General features: G+C 46.9%; 2 protein-coding genes across 2 annotated transcripts; both read left to right on the top strand.

Moving 5' to 3' along the window:
• Positions 1–260: 260 nt before the first annotated feature.
• LOC124671459 (pentatricopeptide repeat-containing protein At2g16880-like) lies at positions 261–11703 on the top strand. The gene is made up of 4 exons (XM_047207827.1): positions 261–2738; positions 2953–3134; positions 10625–10791; positions 10930–11703. Exon 1 carries the CDS (start codon positions 261–263, stop codon positions 2634–2636), a length of 2376 nt encoding a protein of 791 aa, XP_047063783.1. The 3' UTR covers positions 2637–2738; positions 2953–3134; positions 10625–10791; positions 10930–11703.
• On the top strand, positions 5776–7838 carry LOC124671458. The gene is made up of 2 exons (XM_047207826.1): positions 5776–5807; positions 6072–7838. The coding sequence occupies exon 2, from the start codon at positions 6078–6080 to the stop codon at positions 7836–7838; it is 1761 nt and encodes a 586-aa protein (XP_047063782.1). The 5' UTR covers positions 5776–5807; positions 6072–6077.
• Positions 11704–21177: the final 9474 nt, after the last annotated feature.

The following is a 21177-nucleotide window of genomic DNA, read 5'->3' as shown; positions in this document are numbered from 1 at the left end:
TCCCCGATCTGATTCTATTCCTCGTGCAGGGGCAGTTCTGTCTTGGAGTTATGTTCCAAATCCTCAAAATAAAAGAAAAGAATTTAGAAGGGCAAATCATCAATTGATAAAGTAAAGAGGGGCAAAAAAGTGAGACTAATGTAAACGAGGGCAAATCGTATAGTACCCAAGTAAATAGGGGCAAAAAATAAAATTCCCCTCGTCCTTTCCCCTTTGCAGCGCCGTCACCGGACCGCCGTCCGCCGCCTCCCCTCCTCCGCATGGACAACCCGCCGTTCTCCTCCGCCTCGCCGGCGGCCGCGTCCGAACCGGACTCCGCGCTCGTCGCGTCCGTCGCGGATGCGCTCGTATCGGCGTCCCGCCTACCCTCGCCGCCGCCCATGCCCACCCTACTAGCCGCCTACCTCCCGCGCCTCACCGCCTCCCACCACCCGCGCGTGCTCTCCCTCGCCGCCGCCAACCCGGGGCTCGCCTCGCCGGATCCGCTCCTCGCCTACCGCAGCCTCGTCTCGCCGCCCTCCTGCCTCCCTTCCCTCCTCCCGCTCCTCCCCGTCCTCCCCTACCGCCACCTCTTCCCGCTGCTCCTCTCCTTCCTCCCGCTCGACCCGCTCCGCCACCTCCACCGCCACCTCCTCGGCAACGGCAACCTCCCCTCGACTTCGCTCGCCGACGCCGCGCTCTCCGCCTACTCCCGCCTCCGCCTCCCCCACCTCGCCGCCCAGCTCCTCCACTCCATCCGCCGCCGCGGCCACGTCCGCCCCTCCCTCCAGGCAGCAAACGCCGTCCTCTCCGCGCTCGCGCGCAGCCCCGCCACCTCGCCGCAGGCCTCCCTCGACGCCTTCCGCTCCCTCATCGCGCTCCGCCTCCACCCCAACCACTACACCTTCAACCTCCTCCTGCACACCCACTGCTCCAAGGGCACGCTCGCCGACGCCCTCGCCACGCTCTCCACCATGCAGGGCTTCGGCCTCTCCCCCGACGCCGTCACCTACAACACGCTCCTCCACGCGCACTGCCGGAAGGGCATGCTCGGCGAGGCCAGGGCGCTCCTGGCCAGGATGAAGAAAGACGGGATTGCGCCTACGCAGTCGACTTACAATACCCTCGTGTCGGCTTACGCGAGGCTCGGCTGGATCAAGCAGGCCACCAAGGTCGTGGAGGCTATGACAGCCAACGGCTTTGAGCCGGACCTGTGGACGTACAATGTGCTTGCCGCTGGGCTATGCCAGGCGGGGAAGGTGGACGACGCGTTTAAGCTTAAGCATGAGATGGAGCGGCTCGGAACTTTGTTCCCTGACGTAGTCACCTACAATACACTCGCCGATGCGTGCTTCAAGTGGCGGCGCTCGTGTGATGCACTAAAGCTGCTCGAGGAAATGCAGGAGAAAGGGGTGAAGGCGACTTTGGTCACGCATAACATTGTTATTAAGGGCCTTTGCAAGGATGGGGAACTGGAGGAGGCACTGGGGTGTCTGAAGAAGATGGCAGAAGAGGGTTTAGCGCCAGATGTGATCACATACAATACGTTGATTGATGCGTACTGCAAGGCTGGCAATGCTGCCAAAGCATACGCACTAATGGATGAGATGGTAGGGAGGGGACTCAAATTGGACACCTTCACACTTAATACTGTGTTGTACAACCTATGCAAGGAGAAGCGTTATGATGAAGCTCAAGCGTTGTTGCAGTCTCCAGCGCAAAGGGGTTTTGTGCCTGATGAAGTCAGCTACGGTACAGTGATGGCAGCCTACTTCAAGGAGTATAATCCTGAGCCTGCTCTGCATCTCTGGGATGCGATGATTGAGAGGAAGTTGACGCCAAGCATTTCAACTTACAACACATTGATCAAGGGGCTTTGCAGAATGGGGAGGTTGAAAGAGGCGATTGACAAGCTGAACGAGCTCATGGAGAAGGGGTTGGTGCCAGATGACACCACGTATAATATCATCATCCATGCCTATTGCAAGGAAGGGGACTTGGAGAATGCCTTCCAATTCCACAACAAGATGGTGGAAAATTCCTTTAAACCGGATGTTGTTACCTGCAACACTTTGATGAATGGACTCTGTCAGCAGGGAAAGCTTGACAAAGCATTGAAGCTCTTTGAGTCATGGGTAGAGAAAGGGAAGAAGGTTGATGTTATCACATATAACACACTAATTCAAGCTATGTGCAAAGATGGGGATGTTGATTCTGCGTTGCAATTTTTTTCTGATATGGAGGTCCGGGAATTGCAGCCCGATGCATTTACTTACAATGTAGTGTTATCTGCACTATCGGAGGCAGGGAGACCAGAAGAAGCACAGAATATGCTGGATAAGTTAGCTGATAGTGGAAAATTGTCTCAAAGCTTTTCTTCTCCCCTCTTGAAGCCTCCTTCTCTGGATGAAACAGAGTCGGGGAAGGATCTCCAGAGTAAAACCGAGGAAGAAACTGGTGGAAATCCACAAGATAGTATTCTGGAGGCCTACACGAAACGCCTAAATGAGCTATGCACCGGTGGGCAATTGAAAGAAGCTAAGGCCATTTTGGATGAGATGTTGCAAAAGGGAATGTCTGTTGACAGTTCAACGTATATATCTTTGATGGAAGGGCTTATCAAGAGACAGAAAAGGCTAACACATGCAGCTCGGTAGTACAGAATGTTCATTTTTGCTGCTTTATGATATGAGTTTAGTCATAACTCTGACAAACTTGAGCGCTTCATATCGATGAGCATGATGTACATAAAAGGGTAGGTATGTGATCTGCATCTTACCTAATTTCACCATTAGAATCGTTGTTAGTTTTTGTTTTTAGGTTTTCAATACAAAATAAATCCATTTCAAAATACAATCAGTACCAAAAATTTTTTTTGTTATACAATGACAAGGCCCCTAACACCGTACTGGGAGCTGCTTCTGCTCGTTATGGTGCATACGCTTATCCCCATCTCTCTCTCTCCATGTACAGACTTTTGTTGAGATAGAAGTAATCTTTTCGGTGGGTGAAGTTTGTGGATATTAAGGTATGGCCATGCACATCGATCTAGCTAGCTTGCCTCTTCAGCGGAAGCTGCACATCCCTGCCGTGTCCTCATCTTCTCGGAAAGGGCAGCTTACCATCTCTGGCATGCCCTCCTGCTAATTTCCAAGGTTAGCACGCTGCTCCATAGCTAATGACCAGGATTAGCATATTGTTCCCTGCCATTTAAGAGTATGTCATGTATTGCCGCGTGCACGTCTTGGTCGTCACTACTTGTTTCAGTAAACAGTATTCCCTGGGATCAGCCATGTATGCTCTACAAAAATACAGCCTTTTCCCCTATTTACATGTGCCGTGTGGTGCGGCTTAATCGGTGCCGAGTGCCTGCCACTTGCGCTAGAATATATTAGATTCAGGTGAGCATTGCTTGTGGCCTCACTGATCAGGTCAGCAAGGATGTTTAGGAATCTGATCTTAATCGCTACAACCTAGACCTTGGATACTGGCTCGACGTGTAGTTGTCCCGGAAAATAATTATATTTAAAAAAAATTACTAGCCTTGCTTACTGATTAATAAACCCAAATCCTATTATCCGATTACAATTATTACTTTATTATTAGTCAAAAGCATGACTTTTCAATAGTTGATTGGCATCCGAGTGTAGCCTTTCAAAGAAGCTTCCAGTCTGTTTCAGTTGCTCACCCACTCCACAACTATATGTAACGTAGATTTCAAAATATTATTCATGTACTACTTTACATATATAATTTAAGGATGATAGTGTTGTGATCATTCTTTCTTCCCATTTCCAATTTCATTTACAACAATGGTAATGCATTATTCTGATTTTATGTTCATCCATGCAACTTAAAACATGTGTTTAATTTGTAGGATGCTAAACAAAATTCAAGGTGCAAACATACAAAGTTTTTGATGGGTCATATTATGAGTTTAAGTTAAATCAACATATTCTACCTACAGAGCTCTGGTCATCGTTCACTGGGGTAGGAGTAGACATCCAAACCGTATCTACAGATTTACGTCATTGATGGTCCTATTTGTATGGGAAGTCCAAGGACAACATATTTCTAATACGTCTCATCTTAAAACATACACTATAGCTTTCAGTTTTACTCTTCTGTAGTTCCAAATTGACGAAAATGGCCATGTTTAGGAGTTGATTCACTACTAAAAAGGAAACAACCTTCACCATATTTGCTTTCAAAGCCATAATATATATTATGGTGGTATGAAGGAATCATACTATAACTAGAACATCAAACCTATTATTAATAGTCTCTAGGTGGCCTCTGGCCTTTAAAAAGAGATTATAGACATACGCATATGCACACTGTTTTTCTCCTCCCATTTATGTGACATTAATGAGTAACTTTAGTGAATTGTTCCATGATGTTTATTTATGCTATATTTTGTGGCAGGCAATATCCATCTAGTACTTAACATGTTGACTTTTCACTTCCATTGCATCGTGTCCGGACATCAGAACCATTCAAATCTTAATTTATTGCATCTTACTTGAGTGACACAAAATCAAGTTGTGCCCACTTCACATTTATTGGGTGTGCCAACGGCGATCAAAATTTTTACAAGGATTAATGCAGGTTTCTGCACATGTAATCAAAGTGTATGGATGCATAATTAGCTTTGCTACTGAAAAAATTATGAAAATGCAGGTTTCTGCATTGTTTTTGGCTTTTGTTACAAGGATCAGATGATTAGAAATAACAGAACAACATGCTTTGTTTTCCAATTGACTGATTTGTATGGCGCCACATGTTCTAATCTAGATCAACTGCATCCATTGTTTTCCAAAGTATTGTCCTGTTCTTCTCGCGTCGTTTAGTGCATAAGAAACCATGTAGTTCATTTCGTACAACAAAATGCCAGCATATGTTCTCTTAATTTCTTTCAAGTTATGTAAATTACCTTGCAATAATTATGGATGATATGGAGCATTCAGCACTCTATTAGTTGTCATTTCAGTTTCCCATACTCGAAATAGTTTGGCAATTTCTCTTATCCAGGTGAAGTAGGTTTCCTCCAAACAGTGAAAAAAATATTTGAAAATTAGAAATTAAATTTTAGGTTTACCTTGAATATTCTCCTATCACATACTCTAATACTGTAATTCACTGTTACTAAATAGGATGACAATATTTGTGTGTTGGATGCATCTGGCAATATAGGGATCAGGAAACAAAGCAGATATTATACAAGCCAGACTTCATCATTGTTGAGCGTGAGGTACTTCCTCCAAGATTGGAACACTGAATATACTTATCCGTACTTCCAAACAAATAAAAGACTGTTGCAGTATACTACCTTTTTCTCTATACAAACCATGTAAATCATTAGAACAGTTTATTGTTTTTCCTCAGACAGACATATTGCTATCCATGACCGCCATGCTTTGTTCAGAAGTCGTCGCCCAGTCGTCGCCTAAACGGCGTCTAGTCGTCGGGGCGGTCTGGAGAAGACGACTGGGAAGGACGCCCAGAGGATCTGAGTTAGGCGCGCGCCCAGGGAAAAAAGTCGTCGCCACGCTCGCCTGGGCGTCGTCGCGGGCTGTTAAGTCGCGCGCCCAGGGCAGTTGGCGCGTACGTGGGAAGGGGAAAAGAAAATTTAGCGGGAAGGAGAGGGAATCGAGCGGGAGGGAGAGGGAATCGAGCGGGAGAGAGAGGGAATCGAGCGCACCTGAAGTCAATCGAGCGGGAGCGGAAGGACATCGCGCGGGAGCAGAAGCACATCGAGCCAGCACCACCAAGGTCGCCGCCACCACCAAGGTCGCCGCCACCACCAAGGGCGCTCCGCTCCACCTCCGGTAAGCCTCCTGCCCTCCTTCTCTGCTTCTCCCCTCCGCCTCCCTTTCCGCGTTCCTCTCCCGCCGCCCCCTCTACAGCTCCTGCTCTTCTCCTCCCTCTCCAGCCGCCCCTTCTGCAGCTCTGCTGCTCCTCCCTCTCTGTGCCTGTGTGGTGTGCCTGTGTGGTGTGCCTGTGCCCCTCTTCTGTGTGCTCTGCAACTCTATACTGTGACTCTGTATTGCTCTGTGTTGATTTTATTTCTTGCTGTGTTGATCATTTGACAGCCTGAGATGGCTGATACTGTTGAGCCGTATGATCCAAAGAAGGATCCAAAGAGGAGAGCCAAGTCAAAGGATCCAGGTTGGAAATACGCGTACTGGCCAACCGAGGACAAACAAATTGTCGAGTGTCTCCTTTGCGGGAAGATTGTGTCTTCTGGTATCAAGAGGCTGAAGCAGCATCTCTTAGGAGGCTTTGGAGATGTGCTTGTATGCGAGAAAACCACCACTGCAATCATGAAGGAGATGCAAGAATGGATGGATAAGAAGCGGCGAAAGATGCCACTCGGGATAGATGAAAGTGAAGAGCAAGAAGGTGGTGATCAAGATGATGAAGTGCAAGAAGTTGTGGCAGTGGGACAGCAAGCAAGCCAAGCATCATGTACTGGTCCTCCTCCTCCTGTAGCAAGTTCTGGGACAGCCTCCAAGAAAAGGGCTGCAGCTGCATTCTTCAAGCCAGCGCCAACCAAGCAACTAAAAATTGCTCCATTGTTGTTGAAGTCTCCGGAAGAACTAGTGCGGCTGAGGCATGCCCCGGGTGCTAAGCAATTGAGCTTGTATAGATCTGGTAAGAGTGATGCAGAGAGGAATGTGGCTGTCAAGTACATTTGCAAGTTCTTGTATGACAATGCCATTGCATTCAATGTGGTGAACTCAAGGAGCTTTGAGGAGATGGTTGAAGCAATTGGGCAGTATGGACATGGACTGAAACCACCTAGCTATCACGAGGCAAGTGACAAGTACATCAAAGAAGCTGTCAATGATTTATCCGACATGAGGAAGAAGCATGAACTTGCTTGGAAAACCTATGGATGCACACTTATGTCGGATGCATGGTCGGATAGGAAGCAAAGACACTTGGTCAACTTTCTTGTCAATAGCCCGGAAGGGACATTCTTCTTGGGTTCTGTTAATGCATCTAGTGAGACACATGATGCTGCTTACTTGGCAGGCTTACTTGGGCAGAAAATGGAGGAGATAGGTGTGGATAATGTTGTTCAAATCTGCACGGACAATGGTTCCAATTACAAGGCTGCAGGAAGGTTGTTAATGGAGAAGTATCCTAAGCTATATTGGACCCCTTGTGCTGCACATTGTTTGGACCTGATGCTTGAGGACATTGCAAAGATAGATAGATTTAAGGATTGGATTGTGAAAGCAAAGCGTGTCACAACCTTTGTTTATAGGCATTTGAAGCTTCTTGACAAGATGAGAGAATACACAGGTGGGAATGAGTTGGTGAGGCCAGCAGCTACTAGGTTTGCCACCACTTTCTACACCCTGCAAAGCATGCACAAAAATAAAGAAGCTTTGAGGAAACTATTTGTTAGTGACTTCTGGACAAAGAACAAGTTAGCAAAAACTGAAACAGGGAAGCATGTGTATGAGGTTGTGATGTCAATGACATTCTGGAATGTTGTGGAAGATTGCATAAGAGCATCACACCCTGTCCTAATTGTGTTGAGGCTAGTTGATGGCGATGAGAATCCAGCAATGCCCCAGCTTACAGCAGCCATGGAAATGTGCAAGAATAAACTCAATGAAAGCTTCTCAAGAAAGCCACCATTGCTGCAGAAGTTAATGCAGATTTTTAGGAAACGTTGGGATGATCAAATGATGCAAAAGTTACATGGGGCAGCTTTGTTTTTGAACCCTGGCCGGTTCTTTGACATAATGGAAAATGATCCAGACTATGCACAAACCTTGAGGATGACATTTAATCAGGTGGTGACAAAAATGATGTTCCTCAGACAGACATATTGCTATCCATGACCGCCATGGCGCCATGCCTCCACATTACAGGCTGCCTTCTCTGTTTAGTACTACTAAAATGGCATCCTTTGTAAAAAAAAATATTTCTATCCTCATGCAACCACAGTTCAGTGCCTGTTATTTATTCCATATTTGTAAGCTATACAAACAATTAGTCTGAAAGTCATCACAAGGGACTGAGAATAAATAGTTTTGACACCATAGGATGGCACAAAATGCAGGTTCAAGCCGTTTTTCAGCTTTTCCCAAGGCACACCAGTCAGAAAAGTAGTTTTACAAAACGAGAATGCTACACTATCGCAGCTGCCTTTCAAAATATTTAGCACATTGTCAGAGAACCAATATATGAGAAAATATGTGCGCCCCATTATCAAGGTTTATACATTTCTTCTCTTGCTGTTGAATTCACTAACAGTGAACTTAATTACCTCCTGTGCAAAATAAATATTTAGGTTCGATTTGCATTTCAGGGAAACTTGATAGAAGGTTGTGTGCCAGCCAAATGCATAGATCATTTCATAAAACAATTGAAGGAAGGGTCGAAATGTTCATCGTTCGCTAACACACAAAGGACAAATAAAATAATAGATCACCCGTACAGAATGGAGTTTCTCATTGTACAAACATCGACGACTCCATGTGCTGATGATTTCCTCTCTGTTTGCATATGATTCACATCCCTTTAGCATGCTAGAGGTGCATATAGGAAATAATATCCTCTATCAGGTACTTGCCCAATGCTGCATATGCCAAGGTTCGGGAAAGCGGAAAAAAGCGGTCGCTTAAGCGCGATGAAGCGTGAAGCGGAGGGGTACCGCATCGATTAGGGCCAAAGCGGCTAATTAAGCGCTAGGCGCGCTTAATCATTACGCTTTAAAAAAAATCTTGATTAGGCACGCGTGAGCGTTGAAAAGCAATCCCGAAGCGTTACGTGCGGTAACTTTTGGGCCCGCGAGAAATTACCGGGACGTGGTAACTTTTGGCACGAGCGCGGGGTTTAGCACGGGGATTAGCGCGCCCAATCGGGCTATAAAACCATCATTGATACATCTCCTAATTTCAATTGACATCACCATCAAAGCTGACGGCGGCAGAACTGCTCCTCCGCGTCTAGCCCATCCCTGCTGCAAGCAATTCCCGGCCATTCCGTTGTCTCCCCGACATGAAATTTGGCCTGAAATTCCTGATTTTCGCTAGGTTTCTGTCCAAATAATACTTGTTCTTTGGCATGAAATCCTGATTTTCGCTAGTTTTTGGTCCTGAAGTTGACTAAGTCAATAACAGCTTTAGCACCGCTTAAGCATGCACTCAATGCATAAGCTCTAGGCGGAAGGCCACTGCACCAATTACGCTTTCCGCTTTCCTGAACCTTGGCATATGCTTTATTGTTTGGACCCTTTATTTTTATCCTACCACACATATTTCTACTTCTCAACTGCTGCTTGGCTTGCTTCTAATGTACTGAAATAATACTGCTTTCCATGTCCCGATACATTGTCGGAGTAGCCATTGCTCTAACAGACATTATTCCATCAAAAGAAAACCAAGAATCATGAACACACAATCACTTAACTGATGCAAGATGCAGTTTACAGTGTGAGCATCAGTAGTTCAGAAGCACCACACAATTCCATACTCAGTAATACTACATTATTGCTTAAAGTTGTAATCATGCCATCATCACCTTGGGGAGAGCAGTCGCCCTTCATAGAGCCTATTTTGAAGATACCATTGTTATATTGTTTGTCAGGATGATAGTCAAGTATTGCAATCTCAAATGCACACTCATACAAAATTTATTAATTGGACAAACTATTCACTAATTGGCGTATTACCCACGCTGCTACAGGATTGTTAGCATTCAAGAGCACATGTCAATCAGCAGAACCGTTGTAACTACTTCCATATTGAGTGCTTATATAATGCAATTCCATGAGCTATGTAATGAAGTCGGTTTATTACCGCTACTGCTTTACCACTGCTTAACAAGCACATATCCTTTATAACCATTGAGACCATTATTTGGTGACGGAATTGGCTGCCCTGGACTCGCCCATGAATTGGCCAAAAAGTGCACTTTAACTGAGGGGGAGCTGGTGGGCAGCCAAAACTTTGGCCTTCAACTAAACACAAACTTACAGCAACCAGATTTGATGGGTGTGCTAAATTTATTTGGTAACGCCAGTTTTGCTCAAATCCAAACAAACTCACAATTTGCAAGTTGTCTAGAAGCTCTTTGTGCCTGCTAAATGTTAAGATGATGTGCCTTTTTGTCTGACAATGTACATCGCACACCAACACCATCCACCCACTTCTCGCCTAACATCGTTGCCTAGATCAAGCTGAAGAAGAGCATTATTGCAAAGTCTGTACCACCAATAGATCACTCCTTGATAAGGTTCTCGCCAGAAAGACAAGCCTGCCAGGATTGCCGATATCGCATCTTCCTCGGCAATGGAGTGGGAGCCAAAGAAAGCATGTTGTCTTTATGTAGGTGACACCAAGATTGTAGACATATCATCCGATGGAGCAGATTCAAGAGTGGCTAAAATAGAGTTCGTGCATAGAGTTAGAACATTGTGTACCATGCATATTGTCAAAAGTAGCAAGTCTACTGTTGTATGTTGTAGTGTCAGTGTTCACGGTCTTTCTCTATGCCCTCATTTACTTGATCCTCAAGGTTAATTCAAGTGTGGCCTTAAAATTATTACTACCATAGTATTACACAGTCGGCGCGGCGTGCCGCCGTGCCCTTCCATGCTAGTAACTCTTTATGATTGTTGCAGATTAATTGCGAGGACTTGGTGCTCCCTCATCTCCTCCCTGGAGATGTCACCGAGATGTCTTGAAACAGTAGTATGTTGGGCATCATTAGATAGTCACCCAGAGTTTGGTCAAACTTGACATTATTTGGCTTTACCATTTGTGATTTTGCAATCTGGTTTCCCAAAATGTAAATATTCGTTTGTTAATTTATTCAACCTTTTGAGCAATTGATTTTAGCCTGCAACCCCTGGTAAAATTGTATACTCCCCTGCAACAAATTCAAAGAGCAGAATAATCAAACCATTTGTGTTTTTCCTTTTTGTAGCTGACCACACATTATAGAAAGCTATATCTTCCATTATGCAGCTGTGTGCTCATCTGCGCGCAAGTGCAGCTATAATATGGTGAAGGGACACTACATGTAGAGAAGAAAGGAAGGAAGAAATGATGGTAAGAAGCCAGAACATGTGTCAATTTACGAGTAGTTTCTTTCTTCAAGGAAATAGGTGGTGTGGTTTGGCTCTGCCTGCACAGTCTTGTTGGTCTGCATTTTCTCTCTCGTCTGCTGTATGGTTTTCCTCCTTTGCACCTTGCATGTTTGATGAAATGCCTGCCTGGTGATTCCTTCTCGGTTCTTGTTGTTTTCTTATAAGTTTTTCTGTCCCTCCGGTAGCTGCTTCCTCGGGAGATTTCTTGCTGCCTCTGTCCGCCCTCCGAAGAAAGGTGTGTGCCTTTGCCTCTTTTCTATGTGGATCTGCCACGATTTCCTTGGCTGCAATATTTTCCTACGAGAGCCACGGTTTCCTTGGTTGCAATATTTTCCTGCGAGAGCTTGCGTGCTTTCAGTGTTGTCTGTGGCTTATAATTTTGTGTTCATATTTCTGCAAGTCTTGGTGTCTGGGGATTTTACAGGCTTGAACATTTCTCGTGTTGTGCTCGCTGCTGTCAAGGCTTGCTTCAGGTTGCCTTTTCATGATGTATGTGTGTTTTACGATCCCCGCGTATGTTTTCAGTACAGAGTGTAGTTGCTTCGTTTTGATTTACTCTAGCAGCGTGGTTGAGACAGGCTAATAATTTCAGTGCTAGATTCTATCTTTTGGTGGAGTTTCGGTTGCTACATCAAGTGGTAGTTTTTAAGAAAAAATAATTTAGCCTACAAATCTTTAATGCATGATTGAAGTGATTTTGCAGAATAGCTTACGTATCCAAGTAATAAGACTTGCTACTTAGTTGGTATTAATGGAAAGCTGCAGAACGAAAAAGATAGCTTAGTTGCAGTTGTATGTGATTCATTACATCGCTGCATATTCTCAGTTCTGGGCCCCTATAGTCTTAGAGAGCATAATATAGATAATATTAGAAGCAATTTGGTTGCTTGATCTGCAGCTTAAAGGATAAAAAGCTGCCCGTTTACTTCTTAATCTTGGACTGTCTGAACTAAATGGGCATGTTTAAAGGATATAAAGTTTGGCCCTTCTGCTGTTTGAATATTCTAAGCACTTCATATTAATGCATTGTCTGTGGCTTATAAACTTTTGGTTTATATTTCTGCAGGTCTTGGTGTCTGAGGATTTGATGGGCTTGAACTTTGCCCGTGTTGTCCTTGCTGCTGCTGTCAAGGTTTGATTCTGGTTGTCCATATAATGTGTATACTTGTTTTATGTCTGCTTATTCAAATACTTACTCCTGTTTTTATGCTGTGGATAGTGTCTGTGCGTTGCGTATATGTTTTTAATTTTTATGTTCCTTATTGTTCGATTGCGATTCTCCGCAAGATGTGTAGTTTCGTGTCCGTTGCTGTTCCTATTTTAGAGACCCTTGAAGCACATTGTGCTCTGCCAGCATTATTTTACCTGTGTGAGGTGACGGAGGATAGGTCCGTTCCTGCCGAGTTAGAGCTTTAGCTTCCTGGGGCTGGTGCTGGCGTGATCCCGTGAAGGAAGTTCTTCTGGAGTGCGGTTCAGGTTACCTCTTCGATTGATCACTCTAACAAATGCTGATGCTGAACCGCATGTTTGCTACTGATGCTGATTCTTTTTTTTTTGATGCATTGTTGGTTTGCTTCCAAATTCAGGGAATAATTAACCCCCTTTTTTGATTAACTTTGGCAGAGGTGCTACCTCTAAATTCAGGGAATATTTATGGATCAGTACTTGGTCTGCTGATACAAGGTAAAGTTATTTTTTCATTAACCTTTTGAGAGTAGCCTTTATGCTTTCCTAAATACATGTGGACATCTAAAGCATCCGTAGTTCATTACCATAGTAATTGTTTACTTTGCTATTAGAAAAGCATAGAGGCCTATTAGGAAGAAGAATTCTTTTTTATTTCAGTGGCTTAGCTCTGATTGTTGATAAGAAAATGAAATTTGCGAAGAGGGTTTCGTTCAAAGGAGAAAAGAAAAGCAAATTGGTGAGATATTTGACACTAGAGATCTGGTTATATGTTTTAATATGGTTCCCCAGTCTGTGGTAATACATATTTTGTGTTTGTATTTTCATGTATTCCAATAGAGCTATGCAGACCTCTGAGTCGGACTGAGCCCCGATCAACCGAGCTACTTCGTTGGATGTGTTACCCTCGTGATTTTATCGTTTTTATTTATACCGGCGCTACCGTGCCGACCGCTGGGCCCGTCCCTTCCACAGTGGCGAAAGGGTAGAGCTGCCTGAAAAGGTGCTATGTAGAAGAGGGTAGCGCTACCAGAGAGGGTTAGATTTAAAGTCTTTTTGAAACAAGGTTAGATCGTGCTGAACTTTGAAAAAAGTGTTATTTTTGTCGAAATGGACTAGTCTGTGCGCCAGCGGCCAGCCGGTCACCCGTAGTCTGGTAGAGAGCGGGGAGCCGGGGAGGCCGACAAGATCTCTCGTCGTTGAGATACTACGCCGATGCGTCAACGTGCAGGTTGTGGGATGGTGACAGATATCCATACACACACCTATTCCGTATTCGCTAGCTTACTGAAGGTCGAAGCTTGCCCGACCAAACTGTGATCTCTTTTCTCAGCCAGTGTCTTGGTTAAACGAAACGAGACGGTCGTGCACGAGCTCCAGCTTCAGGATGTGTACTATGCTACGGTAGCAGTTTGGTGGGAGGTGTCACCTGGTTCAGAGCCTCCTGCAAACGAGTGCTTCAGAAATTCTCCACATGCGCGATTCCCAGTGACCGGGACATGTTTTAGCTGCACGCCGCCCGGCGATAACCTGACGTGCGTTTGCTACATGGCAATGCAGCGCAAGAGCAACCACACGACACTCGACAACGTTGTGCGCGAGCGGGGCAACACGTTGGTGGCACTGCGGATCTGGCGTATCGGCCAGGCTCAAAAGCTGATGACGACGGCCGGGGTGGCGTCGACGCCTGTCGAGCTCCGGCGGGCGGCGACAGCGGGTGGCCGGTGGGGCGCTCTCGATTCATTCTTATCCCCTGTAGCCGTAGCTCAGCCAGGACTGGACGCCGATCGATTCGCTCGCATAGCTTTCGCTTGCTGGAGAAGGACGAGAGGTACGTCGTCGGGTGGTGGAGGGCGACAACGAGATCGCTTGAGTTGAGAGGGCGAGAGGCTCTGGAAGAACATGGGCATGCGGGTGCGGCTGCTTCCCTGATGGGCCTAGCATGAGCTTTCAGGAATTTGATCCTCTCATGTAGTCATGTCATGAGCCGAACGTTGCGTTCTATCCCCGGAATAACATGAGGTCATGGTCACACTGCTGCTTTCCGTTACATCAAATCGAGCAGAGTAAAAATCTGGAGGGCAGTTAAATCTGCCCTTTCATCAAATATTCAAATGTAACTAGCCGCTCAAGGACTTGAAAAGTGAAACTTTGATGTAAACCGATACGTTGTCTTCTTTGGCTCACAGGACCCAAAACTAGGGTAAAGTTGACCCAAAATGTCCGATTTTGATCAAGCTGTTTTTTTTAAAAAAAATCGAAAAAACACAGTTATAAGTTAAAAAAATACAGTTTCAAATACTTTGTATTCTGGGCTATGTGAAAGGATAAAAGTGTTGACCTGTGTATGCATATTTTGTAATCTCAGCGTTTTTTTTTCATTTTTCTGTAGCCCACGACACAAGGAATCATTGGAATTTTGCATGTTTATAATTTACATCATTGACTGTGTTCATATCTGTTTTCAGAATTTTTTAAAACTTATAAATATGTTTTCTAAAAAATTTAAATGGAAGAGTCACTGGGTATGATGATGGCCTCGGCTGAGAACAAATTCGTACAGCACCTGTCCGCTTTGGTGTTTATTTTCTGTACAAGATGCAGGACAAGATGGCCGCTGGCCAGCCGTTCTGCGGCACGTCGAAAGCGAGGCTGGCCCAACACCGCAGCGTCCCCAGTACGATTATTCATGGGCCGGTGGACCTGATGTTTGATGTGCCATTATTTCCACGAAATCAGGGATTAGGACAGCCCGTTCTTTTCTGGTTCCACCACCCAGCGCACGGATCAGTTTTAATGACCACTGTTTCACTTCACTGTCCCTCGACCGGAGCTGCCTAGCACAGTCGCATCTTGTTTAGTTGTTGCCTTGTGTTGTTTCCAAGCAAAACTACTCGTCTCTGTAGCAGCATGAATGAAAAAAGTTGGGCGACCGACTGCTACCTCGTTAACACGAACACTCATAATGCACAACAGAGAAGGACTGAAAGTGCGAACCTAAGCAACAAAACAATAGAGCATCTCCAGCCGTTCCTGCATATGGCTTGTTTTTGCGTTGTATAAGTCCATACACTATGTTGCAGCAAAGCGAACCATTGGGCATTCGAAAAAGCTAGACTTACGGGATGTGCTTACGGAAAGTGCTTACGGGAATGATGTGGTAACAGCCGGTTGGTTCTTTTGTTTTATCCTTCCGTGATTTCAGGCCCATGAACCTACCGAGTGATTCCACGTGAGCCCGTAAGTCCAATCCCGTAAATTATTGCCCGTAGGTGTAGTGTTACTCTTGGGCATTTGTCAAAACGAATTAACATGCAAGCATGCCCCACCTGACATAGAGAGAACAATGGACAGAGTATTTAGTAAGGGCCAGCACACAAAGCGGATCATAACATATCACCACCGGTTTCCTAAATCTGACATATTTTTCTTTGAACCGATACCACATAATTGAGGCCTTTCGTTGTTTCCAAGCAAAGTTACTCAGCTCTGTAGCACCATGAATGAAAAAGGTTGGGCGACTAGTTGTTGATCTCGTTAACAGGAACATTCGTAATGCACAACGGAGAAGGGTTGAAAGTGCGAACCTAAGCAAGACCAAAACAACATAGCATCTCCAATAGTTCCCCATACACGTACGATGATTTCTCCTTTTGCCTTGCATGGGGTGCCAACTAAGACAACCTTCATTAATAGCTTTTGGTCCATCCTGAAACAACGCTGAAATGCTACCTCGCCGTGCAATGCATCGTCAGTGAGGTGGTCGGCGTACTGCCTTGGCTTGCTTTTGCGGCGCCCCTGCTTCGAGCCTCCACGCCGCGACTATGCATTCCGGGCTTACAAGCCTAGGAAACAAGAGAGGATCATCAAATGTTCGTCATTGTTGGCGGTAGCATCGACTTCCTCCTCCATCAGAGCGGTGAACATCTTCTCATCGTCGTCCGAATATGTGGCTGCAAGGTGGTATCTGAACTTCCGGTGGAAGCCAAAGGATGGCGAAACGAGGCTGGTGGAAGGGCTAGGGTCGATGCTACAGCCACAGGTGGGCCTATTTGTATTCATTGGTATTTAGGTGAATACCCAAAAAATTGTCAAACTTTTCAAATTATATGATACATCTATCTATTTTTGTTTTCATGGTATAAAATCTAATCCAACTATTGACACAATCATATGTTTGTGCTGTTAGCTAGAGGAATTTAACATGCAAAATCACTTCTTGTGTTCAAATCCTGGGTCTCTTATTATTTTTCCTAGTTTTGTTTGCATTATATATATATATATATAGGTAAATTAACTGGTGCTCCTAGGTGCCCGGGCACCATACGTAGATATATATATATATATATATATATATATATATATATATATATATATATATATATATATATATATATATGACATATTCATACTACACCCGGGTGTAGTTACACCCATATATATATTTTGAATACACATTATTAAAGTTCTGGGCTCGCCCACGGCGGTAGTATCGCCTTTATGTCATCGTGGGAATGGTGGAGGCGGGGATGGGTGGTGTTAGCGTCAACCTGGTGGTCACGGGACAAACATAAGCGGGGTGGGCGGGGAAAGAGGCGAAATGGGAGGATTTTGCTTTATCTCGCCGAACAGAGATGACCCACCCTCTTTTCAGCTTCATGGGGGGGGGGGTCTCGCCCACCCATGGGTTAGGTGCAGCCTGGGGCACCTGATTTAAAAAGTGGCCACATCGGATAAAACTGAGCTACATGGGCTAGTTTGGCGAGATTTTCGCCTCCAACTCCTCAATAGCCCGTTGAGGATTGCTCGAGATGCTCTTACTCCGTTTTCATACTTATACTTGCTTATAAAGACAGTTGGAGATGCTCTTACTTCGTCATAGTACTCCCTCCGTTCCTTTCTATAGTGCCTATAGTTTTTTGGCACGGAAATTAGCGCAATAGTATTTTTTACACATGACCCCCTAGCTGAAGATCAACGTAAAATTTGGAAAATTAATATCTTCCTAACTTATCATAACAAATCCCACAAATCTCTCTTATTGATTTTCCATATATGTGCAGCCAAGTTCAATTAAGGAAAGTAAAACATTGTTGTCTAATTTTAAGAAATCGTTGGACCATGCATTAGGAATCTCAATTAATTATTTCCAATTTTGTATGAATTTTTTCTCACGCATATTGTGTGGGAGCTGAACGGGGGAGGGGGTAATTAAAAAGAAGCCAAGCTACAACCTTATATTCTAAAATAAATGCTAAAAATCTATAGGCACTATAGAAAGAAACGGAAGGAATACTTGTTTATAATCCATATGTTAAAGGGTCCCAATATTCTTTTCTTTTTCTTGCGATGAATAATGCTCTCCCTTATCAAAGCAGTGCCTTTTGATTCTCCCTGTACTGCAAATGCATTTGCCAGTCCAATACTACTCGGTCTCTCTTTCGGTGCGCGCGAATGAGTGAGGGAGCGGGCGGCGCTAGACTCGTACCATCGGTCGCCGGCCGCGCGTGCGTGCGTTCCAGGTAGAGTCCATCTGCACTACACCTGTGACCTGTCCAAAGCTCTCTTCCCTTTTGAGCGAGGCAGACTATGAGTTTTTTCTACTCGGCTTTCTGCAGATTGCCCCCGTACGTTAAGCATGGGCTCATTGGAGGTGCGCTTTACCTGGACGTCTGATCGCTGTACGTGCGTCGGTAGGCTTGCTTCTACGCCTGAAACTTTTCCGCTTTACCGTAGACCTGATGAGCCCTCATCAGTCATCATCGGCTGGCGTTGTAATGTTCTCGCATGCCACGCACCCAAAGTGCATGGCATGACACTGTTCATCGGTAACATGCCATAGGCATGTCACCGGATCCGTGTCCCACGTCTGCTCTCCGTCAGGCAGTTCTACTGATAAGTAGCTTGAACTCTCAGAGTCAGCTGTCGTGAGGGAGGAGTGTGTGTAGACCTGAACTCTCAGAATGAGGGCTCCTTTGATTCATAGGATTTGTAAAGGAATTGTGTAGGATTTAGATCCTATGGGAAATTTTCCTATACAAGTTGTTTGATTCATAGGAACACATCCTATAGGAACTAATCCTATAGGAATCTTGTAGTGCAAATCCTATAGGAAAAAAGCATTTGGTCATACCTCATGGAAAAATTCCTTTGGTACAATCAAACACACTCTATCTTCCCATAGGATTCAAATGGGCATGACATGCCAACCCTATGCTTTTCCTATTCCTATATTTTTCCTACCCTATGAATCAAAGGAGCCCTGAGCTTGCTTCTTTCTCTGTATCTTCCACGCCAACTCTCGTTCCTGTTTGTTCCTGTCTAGCCGGAGACTAGTCGCCCTACCAGAGGAATGTGACCAATCATTTCCCTCTCGTACACGACGGATGGACTGGACCTATTGCATGGGTTTCAGTGTCTGCAGTGGCAGGAGCTGTCGTAGATCGGATCCAATGCAACCTGCTTCTGTACTGTACCGTTTGAGCAAAAAAATGCTCTGCCACTTGCCGGAAATTCACATGGTTTTTCAAGAGCACGAGCATCTCCACTCGCGTCCCCAAACCATCCCTAAAGGTATTTCGGACGTATCGAACAAAACAACGTTCTCAGCCCCGCGCTCCAAAGATCATTTTTGTCTGGCACGGCTCAATACAGTGTCCGGCGCCCCGAGCTCGTTCCCGCTACAGGGGATGCTCCGGGCACGCCGGACACAACGAAATGAGAGGCGACGAGGCGCGGGCCCGACGCGTCAGAGGCTCGGACACTCAACCGATGCCTACGTAGCGGACGGTGCAGTTGTCGGGAAGCGGAACCGTCGCATTGGCAACCGCGTCGTCCGACGCGCCAACCGCCGGAGTGGAGCGCGGACTCCTCGGAAGAGCAACCGCCGCTCTCTTCGACTTCTGCGCCGCCGTTCATCCGCGCTCAATAAGACCCGTACGTAGGCGCTTTCAGATCTTCAACCGTCCGCCATTCATCCAAGGTTCCATCCGAGACCTCCAACGACGATGAGCTACATCTCGGAGCTTCCTTCCGACACCTCCAGCGAGGGCAAGCCTGTTGGATGGCGCCATTGGTGGGACAGAGCCCGGACGCCCAACAGCGGTGACGATTCCCCGCCGCCACTTGACAGCGCGGAGGCCGGAATGGCTGGGCGTGGAGGAGGACGCGGAGGAGGAAGTGTCAGAGGAGGCGGCGGCGGCCCGTGCGAAGGCGGAGGCGGACGCGAAAGCGAAGGCCAAGGCCAAGGCGCAGCTGGCGAGCACCGACGACGACGAGGAGGACACTAGTTCCTCCAACGCGTCGGCCGACACCGCTTCTTTCGAAGAGGTGACGAGCAGGAAGCGTCACCGTGATGATGACGACGAGGCGGGGCTATCATCGAAGAAGAAGTAGTTAAAAATAATTAATATGTAATTTAATTATGTTTTTTCGAAGTTTTATACGTAATTTGTGTATGTTGAACCTATTTGAATATTAGTAAAGAGTTTTATTCTATCTATTTAAATTATTTTTAATGTTCGGGACGACGTTTGGGGGACGCGGCTAGGGAGCGACGTCCCCCAAACGAGGCATGAATGAAACACGTCACCCAAACGCTCAATCCGGCACCGTTTGGGGGACGGTTTGTGGGACGCGACTGGAGATTCTCTAAGGGCATCTCCAACGGGCTGAAAATGTGTCTGGTACCACCTTTAGCGGGACGACGCATAGTGACCGGGCCGTCCGCGGCGACTCAAACGTGGCCCTAATATGCGCCAGGTTTGAGTCTCTACGGACGCAGCGGTCATCCGCCCGGTCCTCTCACGGGCCTGCCTGGCAGGGTCGCAGCTGCTTCGTCTTCCACGACATTACTTACGAGCGATGCGCTGCAGCCTTTCCAGGGCCGCGTTAATAGCGTGCCTCGGCTTCCGCGAGCGTACGCAGCTGGGCGGCATCGCAGTGGCAAGACATTGAAGGCGAGATGGCGTCCGAGCCTCTTAAAGGGACGCTGCCGGCGCCCATTTTCCCGACCACACCATTGCCAGAGCCCACACTATCCACCGACCGACGCCATGGGGAAGAAATGCTGGCCGTTCCGCAAAACCAAGATCGACCACGAGGCTAGCAGCTCGCGGTCCGGCAAGAAGCCACAGGTCGGGCGATGCGTCCGCGTCGAGCTTCCGCGCCAGCTTTCGGAGGAAAACCGGCCGGTTCCATGGCCAGACGCAAACCTTCCTGGAGGGGGCTGGTACCTCAACTCGAGGCGCGTGCCGGTCACCCCCCCCCCCCGCCCCCGTGCCGCGCGAGGGCCGAGAGAGGCGGGACGAGGTGCGCCGCCGCCGAGCGATTTTGCCGCCGGATCTCCGGGAAGATCAGGCGTACGCGCTTAACTCCTACAACTGGATATCTTTTGGGACGTGGGAGTTCGACGCGCGCCGCCACGCTGGCTACCTTGGCGACGTCGCCTACTTCGACCGCGAGATCTCCGCGGAAGAAGAAGAGAACGACCAGGAGGACGCGGACACGGACGAGGACGCGGACATGGCGGAGTACGACCAGGACGACGGCGGGCCGGCGTGGGATCCGGAGACCCAGTCGCCGACATTACCGAGGAGGAGGCCATTGCCATGGCACTGGCCAACGGGGAGCTCGACGAGCTCGACGAGCTCGCTTTGTGTGACTGGCTTGCAATCCAGCTCCACGAGTCCGCGCACGCGCAGGGGAGGCCAGTGACTCCTCCGGCCACGCCGACGCGTTCCAACGACCGCGCTCTGGCTGTTGCTCCGGCCTGGGATCTCTAGCCACCTTCACCACATCCTCCTGCGCAGGCGACAACCTGGTCGCAGTTGTCGTAGTCTGCCCTACCTTCTCCACCGCCGGCGTACCAGCTTCCATGGCCGACGCCGGAGTTCATCGAC

Source organism: Lolium rigidum, chromosome 7 (assembly GCF_022539505.1).
Source record: "Lolium rigidum isolate FL_2022 chromosome 7, APGP_CSIRO_Lrig_0.1, whole genome shotgun sequence".
NCBI classification, from domain to species: Eukaryota; Viridiplantae; Streptophyta; class Magnoliopsida; order Poales; family Poaceae; genus Lolium; species Lolium rigidum.
This window is presented reverse-complemented; position numbering and strand designations above follow the sequence as displayed.

Bases quoted from the DNA above. Each gene is read 5' to 3' on its own strand.
- LOC124671459 (XM_047207827.1), top strand. From the start codon at position 261: ATGGACAACCCGCCGTTCTCCTCCGCCTCGCCGGCGGCCGCGTCCGAA.
- LOC124671458 (XM_047207826.1), top strand. From the start codon at position 6,078: ATGGCTGATACTGTTGAGCCGTATGATCCAAAGAAGGATCCAAAGAGG.